The sequence below is a fragment of the Puma concolor genome, chromosome D2 (assembly GCF_028749965.1).
Source record: "Puma concolor isolate L17-30 chromosome D2, mPumCon1.1.hap2, whole genome shotgun sequence".
In the NCBI taxonomy this organism is placed as follows: domain Eukaryota; kingdom Metazoa; phylum Chordata; class Mammalia; order Carnivora; family Felidae; genus Puma; species Puma concolor.
Genome location: NC_141677.1, coordinates 56,039,209 through 56,047,697, shown reverse-complemented (window position 1 = coordinate 56,047,697; position 8,489 = coordinate 56,039,209). Strand labels below are relative to the sequence as shown.

General features: G+C 45.7%; 1 protein-coding gene across 4 annotated transcripts in view; it reads left to right on the top strand.

Annotated features, from left to right (window-relative positions):
• The first annotated feature begins 2,718 nt into the window (after positions 1-2,718).
• ALDH18A1 (aldehyde dehydrogenase 18 family member A1) overlaps positions 2,719-8,489 on the top strand; it is a 42,173-nt gene continuing 36,402 nt past the window's right edge. The window contains exons 1-2 of one of the 4 annotated variants that reach the window (XM_086680486.1): positions 2,719-2,905; positions 5,643-5,758. In XM_086680486.1, the coding sequence (XP_086536612.1) occupies positions 5,671-5,758 (88 nt within the window). In that variant the 5' untranslated portion in view covers positions 2,719-2,905; positions 5,643-5,670. The remainder of the gene's footprint in view (positions 2,906-5,642; positions 5,759-8,489) is intronic. The other 3 variants (XM_086680484.1, XM_086680487.1, XM_086680485.1) reach the window with 3 other exon arrangements.

Here is an 8,489-nt window from a genome sequence, read left to right as displayed (position 1 = left end):
TGCATCTGTACACTTAGAAAACTAAGCCCAAAGAAATTCATTCATCCATTTATCAAATATTTATTGTCTATGTGCCGGCAACATACTTCTCTACTCTCAAAAGCTTATATTCTAGCAGGGAAGGCAGACAAGCAATTACCATAAGGTGATGTGGGTTTAAAAGAACTAGAATAGGATTTCCCAAGTGGAGAAGGCCACTGTTTTTAATGGCTTATAGCTATACCCACAGTTACCTAATTTGTTCTAAGTTCATGGTGAGAATCTTAAAACCCGAAGTGCCAGATGAAACTTACTAGAAAGCACTTTTATTATTTTTGTATCCTCCACCCAACTTCAAACCCAAAAAGCTGACAAACTAACCCATGTTCAGTGTTCTCATTGTTCACCTCAAAGAACTCCCCTCATTTATTTCCTAACTCACTATATTGCAGCACCACTAGATTTGCAAGAATCCCTCCTCTTCTCACACCACCCCCCACTTTAAAGCAGTAAGTGCTGTCAGCTCTCCCCGATTTGTGCTCCCCATGCCCACTGCTTAAGTCTTTTTGCCAGCCATCATTTCTTACTTGGGCCTTTGCACTAGCTAACCAGCCTCTCTGCTTCTACCCCTCTTTACTGATTTCTGACGCACAGATCTCATCATTGTGCCATTCCAGTACTTTATTTTTTTTTTAATTTTTTAATGTTTATTTTTGAGAGAGAGAGAGAGACACAGGTGTGAGTGGGGGAGGGTCAGAGAGAGAAGTAGACAGAATCTGAAGCAGGCTCCAGGCTCTGAGCTTCCAGCATAAAACCCAACATGGGGCTCGAACTCATAAACCGTGAGATCAGACCTGAGCCGGGGGCCGGATGCTTAACCAACTGAGCCACCCGGGCGCCCCAGCCGATACAGTACTTTAAAAGTCATGGGTCGGGGCGCCTGGGTGGCGCAGTCGGTTAAGCGTCCGACTTCAGCCAGGTCACGATCTCGCGGTCCGTGAGTTCGAGCCCCGCGTCAGGCTCTGGGCTGATGGCTCGGAGCCTGGAGCCTGTTTTCGATTCTGTGTCTCCCTCTCTCTCTGCCCCTCCCCCGTTCATGCTCTGTCTCTCTCTGTCCCAAAAATAAATAAACGTTGAAAAAAAAAAAAAAGTCATGGGTCTCTATCTTTGGGGATGATAAATTTCAAGCTCTTTAGCATGGCACAGAAATCCCTTTGCAAGGTGGCCCCTACCAAACACCTCTCCTGTCATGTCCCACCTGCAGCCTCTTGTCATAGGACATCTCATGCCTTTGCTTATTGCATTCCCTCTTCCTCATATGATCCTGCTTCCCATTTCTAGGTGAACGACTTCATTTTTAGCCTTCAAAGCATAATTTGAATGTCCACTCTCTTTTAAAAGCCTTGCCTGAAATCCCTGGGCACCTCCTCCTCTAGCACAAATCACAGTGTTGTAATCATTTGGTAACATATGTGTCTCTCCTATAAGGCTGTAAACTCATCAGGGCGCCTGGGTGGCTTAGTCCGTTGCACGTCTGACTTCAGCTCTGATCATGGTATCACTGCTTGTGAGTTAGAGTCCCGCGACAGGCTCTGTGCTGACAGCTCAGAGCCTGGAGCCTGTTTCAGATTCTGTCTCCATCTCTCTGCCCCTCCCCTCCTCGTGCTCTCTCTCTTTCTCTCAAATATAAAAACTAAAACTTAAAAAGAAATTTTAAAAAAAGACTGAACTCATCTAGGGAAGGGAGGATGTCTGCCTCCACGTCTAGCTAATGCCTAGCACATAAAGTAGGCAATGTTTTTTTTTTGTTTTGTTTTAAATTTTTTTTAATGTTTATTTTTGAGAGAGAGCACACATGAGCAGGGATGGGGCAGAGATAGAGGGAGACATAGAATCTGAAGCAGGCCCCAGGCTCTAAGCTGTCAGCACAGAGCCTGACGCGGGGCTCAAACCCACCAACAGGGAGATCGTGACCTGAGCCAAAATCCGATCCTTAACGGACTGAGTGAACTACCCAGCCGCACCTAAAGTAAGTAATGTTTAATAAATGAGGAAATGAATAAGGAGGCCCAGCAATGTTCTGGAGAAGGGGTAGACAACTGACCCCGCGTCAAGTGCTGTGCAGCCCCTATCCGCCCCCCCCCCCCCCGCCCCTACACCTTTGTCTATACAAAACGTACCCTGTGACGAAAACACAGCAAGTAGGAAAGAGGAAGACGCTGAACTCTAATTTTAAGGGTAGATCCTCATTCGCCTTTGGAATAGTTCCAATTATCAGGGATTAACTACTACTTTTTAAATGCAATACTTCACCAGTGCCCTTGCTGAACAAGAATTGGGCTGGGACCCTTGGGTAAACCCCCAACGACTAGGAGGCAAGTCATTTTATCACAGTGACAACATTTTCGCATTTAAAAAGCAAAAGAGCGTGGGTTCTGTAAATACAGGTATGTGCGAGTTGATCCAACGTATTTAAGGTGCGCGTGGGAGATGAGGTCAACTCTGACAAACACTCCTTACGGGTACCTACCAGCAGCTACCTGAGTCAGGCTCCTTTCCCGCCTCCCTGGGAAGCCCCGTGGGCCCTCCGCCCCTTCCCCCGTTCCCTAAAGAACGTGGACGTGCACCGGAGATGTGGAGCCCCGCCTCCCGGCGTCTGCCGAGGCCTTGGGGCGGGGCGGGGCGCGCCACGTGGAGCGCAGACCGTATTCTCTAAGGCGCCTACGCGATTGCCGCGGCGTAGCTCCGGCTTGGCCCTTCGCCCCACGTCAGCAGCGGAGGCCCAGCGGCCTGCGTTTACTCCACCGCCGCTGACGTAACGTCATCTTGCGGGACGTGGACGGAAGCAAAAGGGGAGTAAGCCGGCGCCAGAGTCGGCCCGGCGTGCAGTGCCGGCCGTGCGGCGGGGTCGGGTGCTGGTTGTGAGGTAGGCACTCGGCGGCGGGGATGGCGGCGGGGATGGCGCGATGCCGGCGCCTCCGCGGGGGCTGATGCGGCGCCTGGCCCGCTGCGGGGAAAGGGGTGCGTGCCGGCCCGCGGGGGCTGCGAGGGCTCCTGCCGGGCGGGAGGCCGACCCGGCGAGTGGGTGTGGGTGTGGGCGCGCGCCGACCGATGGCGGCTGGCTGAGCAGCCCGGGGCGCGCTGGCCGCCGGGGCGCTCCCAGGTGGCCGGGCGGGGAGGCCTTAGGGTCTTAGGAGCTTGGGACACCCGACCTCCGCGGCCGCCCTTGAGTACAGCCACACGGAGGAGCTGAGGGCTCCTTCAGTGGAGGCCCGAAGGCTCGGGGGACACCTCTCGCTCCGCGAGTCCGGAGCCAGCTTCCAGTGCACCTGCCTCGCTGCTGGTGATGTGCCCTGGTTTGTAATTGGCCACACGCCGACTGTCGGCGGCCTCCGTGTGCGGTCCCCCGCGGCCCGCCTGGGCTTTCGTCACCCCCTCCCTTTCAAAACCAGGCCCCCAGCAGCGGGGGAGTTCGCTCACGACCGCCCTTTGCAGTGTGGCACACCAGGGCGCGCCAGACTCCCCGCCCCCTTCCCTCCCCCCCCCCCCCCCCCCCCCCGCATCATTCGCCCCTGCTCTCTTAGGGGGCGAGATGTATCACCGGGTCTTTGTCTTGAAGTGGTGAGCCTTACACCAAGCCCGTGTTCCTGGGTGAAGTTTGTTGGGACTAAAGTTCAGTTCTCTAAGTCAGTAAGATAAGGGCATTCTGTTTAAAACAAGTAAAAGAGGTACTTGAGAAATGTCCTGAGTCAAAACATGGAAACTTTTTCCAATGGATGACATGGAGTCTAGACACAGACACAACGTACCCTTTGCTCCCTGGAATCAGCTGTCTGCTTGTTGAGCGCATCCATTGCAGTCAGAGGCCGTGTGTTACAGGGGAGAGGCCAGGAAGGCTTGGTTTTAGGTCAGCGCTGAACCTAGTAAGTTAGTGACCTTGAACATTCAGAGCTCTCAGTTACTCTTAGATAAGAGAGAGGTAAATAGTCAGTATAATTACTGATTATGTCTGTCAGAATATTTATTGAATTCTTGTGCCGGTGACACATCCTGAAGGAAATAAAGAGGAAGTGGTAGGCCATCCTTAGTGCCTAAAAGAAGGAGCACAGCTGACATTTGTTGAGCATATGCTGCTCCCACGCATTCCACGTATTGTCTCATTTAATTCTCGCAGTAATCCCACGAGGTCCTTACTGTTACCGTTCCTGATTTACAAAAGAGGAAACTGAGGCTTAGAAATCTAGGTGAGTAACCTTCCAAAAGGCACACAGCTAGCAAGTGCAGAGCTGGAACCCAAATCTGTCCGACTCCAAAATCTATGTACCCTGTACAGTTTACCATGCTGTCAGTGGGAACTTTATGATCCTGTTGGGAAAAGCAACAGTAATACATGAAGCAGTTACAAGCCGATCTGTAGAATTATATCCAACCTCAGATGCTAGGGTTGCCGAGGAAGTTTTCATGAAGGAGATGGAACTAGAATTTTAGTGTCACAGTTTGATTATTTTACTGGTTTGGTGTTCCTCTTAGAGAATTTGTATGTAAATAATTGTTTAGCAACAATTCCTGAAGGGATTTATATAAGCAGCACACAAGACCGTGGGCTTTTGTCATGCTCAGTGTTATGCAAATAATTTTCTCTTGGGATCTTCCAGACTGTCACAAACTGAAGTCAACAAAGACAGCACTTAGCACTTTCTGATGCCTGTTGGATGACCTGTCTTTTACAATAGATGTATCCTGCCAATCTCTTCTCTCCCCTTTCTGTGACTTTGGGCAGTATAAATTGTAGAGCAACACATGCCACTCCTTGTTTCACTTTACTATGGGGCTGACTGCTGGTCTTTTGAGACACGTTCAAGAGGGTTGGAAAAAATCCATCGAATCTATACAGCAAAAGTTAAAAAGAAGCCTGCAAGCAAAGAGAGTGCAGTATCTTTCTTATCTTTTGAAAACAGCAATTCTCTTTAGCATGAGAGCTGCAATAATGAGTGACTTATTCTCTGAGTATATGTAGGAGGGAGCCCCTAACCATAATCCATAACTACCATATCCCCAGCTCAAGTTTTTTTCTAGCCATGTGCTCATCCTCCACAAGATGTGCCCGTAGTCTTTTGAAATGCCAGTCATTTACAGGCATGGCACCCCCTCCCAGGGATGCAAGAGTGTGCTTTAGATTTCTGTGGGCAGGAGGGAGAAAGATGGCAGTAGCCTCTGGCCTTTCCAGCCTCTTCTTGTGCTAGCTAGGGTCAAGCAGACATTTGAAATATGTGGTTTACAGAGTTCTTTTGGGAGGTGATAGCAGGAAGGTAAAGAAGTCCACTGATTGGATGTTAGATCTGTTTTTTGTTTAAGACTCCCTAGTAGTGTAGGAATTGTAGTGAAGATTAAGTATCCATACAGCAACATTGTACCTTTTTGTCACTCCGAACATTTATAATCCTTAGTTTTCATTTGCTTACATAAAAACTAAGGTCCTAGGAAAGGAAGGATAGAGTTGGGACCTGGGAAGGAGCCATTTGTTGTCTCTTTTCTACATACAGAGCAGGTGGTAGTGTCCCTGATACAGAGGAGTTGGAGGAGAAGAGTCCAGTTCTTGGAAGAAAATAAAATTAATTGTGTCTTATTTTCGTTTTCATGTTTTTTAAAACTGCTTTCGACAGATACTTTGATCAGTGACCACATCGCATCATGTTGAGTCAAGTCTACCGCTCTGGGTTCCAGGCCTTCCGCCAGCGTCTCCTGCCCGGGGTCCAGTCCACAGCCCTCTCCAGATCTCGTATGTACCATAGAAAACTTAGACATATATGGGAAGTTTGGAAGTGTGTTTCGAGCAAAGTTTTAAAGGAGAAAAAAAAAAATAACTTGGCAGAATTAGGCAAAGACAGTAAGCAAGGAAGCAGCCTACTGGTGAAAGTGTTTGTACTTATCAATAAAGTGAAACTTTTGGAGGTGATAGCTCTATGGCATTAATTGTGGTGATCGTTTCACTGGTATATACTTATCTGCAGAATCATTAAGTTATACACATTAATTTTATGTAGTTTTTTCCGCCTGATTAAGTAATTAAAAGTTTTTCAAGTAAGGTGTTACCTGTAGTTGTTCTCCCAAAAATTTCTACAGGCTATTTTTGTTCATTACTTTTTTTTTTTTGTAACTAAGTTTTGAATTTTCAGACCATTATAGATTCATGTGCTGTTGTAAGAACTAATACAGAGAGATCCTGATGCCCTTTACATGTTTTTCCAATATCTCAACCCAGATATTGGCATTGATATAGTCAATATAAGAATGTTTCCACCACAACATCCTTCACATTTCTCTTTATAGCTATGCCCCTCCTCCCCATCCCTAACCTCTGGCAATCACTAATTATTCTCCATTTCTATAATTTGTCATTTCAAAAAATGTTATGTAAGTGAAGTCATACAGTATGTGATCTTTGGAGATGGATTTTTTTACTCCGCATAATTCTCTGGAGAGCCATCCACGTTGGTTCTTTTTTATTACTTAATAGTATTTAATGATATGAGTATACCACAGTTAGTGTAACTATTCATCCATTGAAGGGCATCTGGTTGTTTTCAGTTTTGACTGTTATGAATAAGGCTGCTGTGAGCATTTGTGTACAGGATTTTGTGTGGACAGAGTTTGCATTTCTCTGAGATAAATGCCCAAGAGTTCAATTGCTGGGTCATATGGTAGTTGCATGTTTAGTTTTATAAGAAACTACAAAACACTTTTTGCAGAATGGCTGTACCAGTCTACATTCACCCCAGCAGTGTATGAGCAGTGCCCTTTCTCTTCATCTTCCCCAACATTTGATGTTGTCATTCTTTGATTTTAGCCATCATGATAGGTGTGAAAGGATACCTTCAGTGTGGTTTTAACTTGCTTTTCCCTAATGGCTAATGATGTTGAACATCTTCTCTTGTGCTAGTTGGCTGTCTTTATATCCTCTCTAGTGAAATGTTTCTTTCTCATTTTTAAATAGATTGTTTTTTTATTGTTGAGATTTTGGAGTCCTTTACCGTCTAGATACTAGTCCTTGGCAGACCCTTGGTTTGAAGGATTTTCTCCCAGTTTACACATAGCTTGTTGTTTCAGTCCTTCAACAGGATCTTTCACAAAGGAAAGGTCTTTTTGTTTTGATGACGTCCCATTTATCAGTATTTTCTTTCACTGATTGTGTGTCTGGGGTCAAGTCTAAGCTTTGTGTAGCCCTGGATCCTGAAGATTTTCTCCTGTGTTTTTTCTAGAAGTTCTATAGCTTTACATTTTACATTTAGGAGTGTGATCCATTTTGAGTTAATTTTTGTAGAAGGTGTAAGGTTTAGGTCAGCGTTCATGGTTTTGCCTGTGGACATCTAGTGATTCCAGCAGTGTTTGTTGGAAAGCTATTTGTCATGTTTTGCGGGGCCGTTTTCCCTGATATCAAGTAAATCTTATCAGTAATCTGTCTCTAGGTCTTATTGTAAGAGGTCATACTTATCAACTAATCAAACTTATCACTATCCAGAGGAAAAAACCCTCTATTTCCCGTTCACATAAAGAAGAATATAAGGGATAAAGGATCAGGGTCTAGAGCCAGGTTCCCTGAGTTTTAAAACTAGCTGTGCTACTTACTTACTAAGTAACTTAGTTACATAAAACAACTGTAGATTTAGGTCACAATTTTGTGTTGGGCCTGGCTCGGCTGCAGGGTGGTTCTGTGTCTGTGTCAGAACTCACTGGCTCAGGTCTGATTGTTGAGGTCTGGGTGGCCTCTGCTGGGATGATGAATCATCTCTGTTCCATGTGGCCTCTCATCCTCCAGCAGACTAAATACGGCTTCTTCATATGATGCTTTCAGGGTTCCCAAGTAGAACATGCAGGGAAGCCACAAGACCTCTTGAGGCCTAAGTTCAGAATTTATGCAGTGTTACTTCTGCTACATTGTAGTAGTCAACACAAGTCATAGTGCTGGCCCAGAGTCAGAGGATGGGAAAACAGAATCCATCTGTTGATGGGAGAAGCTTTAAGGTATTGTGGCCATTTTTGCAGTCTGGTAATGTTAACAAGTTACTCAGCTTCTCTGGGCCTCAGTTTCCTTACTTATAAAATGAGTGATAACACTAACAACTAACTCGTAATAATACTTAACTCACGAGAATTCAGTGTGATGCTGATAACAATAGCTGACACCTTTTTTTTTTATAATACCAGCTAATATTTATGGAGTCTTTATTTTGTGCCAGTTTTTGTTAATGCATCAAGTTGTTTTATCCCCTACAACAGGTAAGGTAATGGCAAATAAGCACAAGGGCTGAGATTCCAATCCAGTCAGTCTAGCTCCAGAACCTATACTCGTCCTTTTATATATCCTCTGCCTCTGTAAAAGGTGTGTGAATACCTAACACAATTCTCTGTATATACTAAATATTCAGTATTTTTATAGTTTTTACTATTGCTTGTTCTCATTGGTCTCATTCACAGAAAGAGGCACTTTCTGATCTTTTCCCTAGATTTTT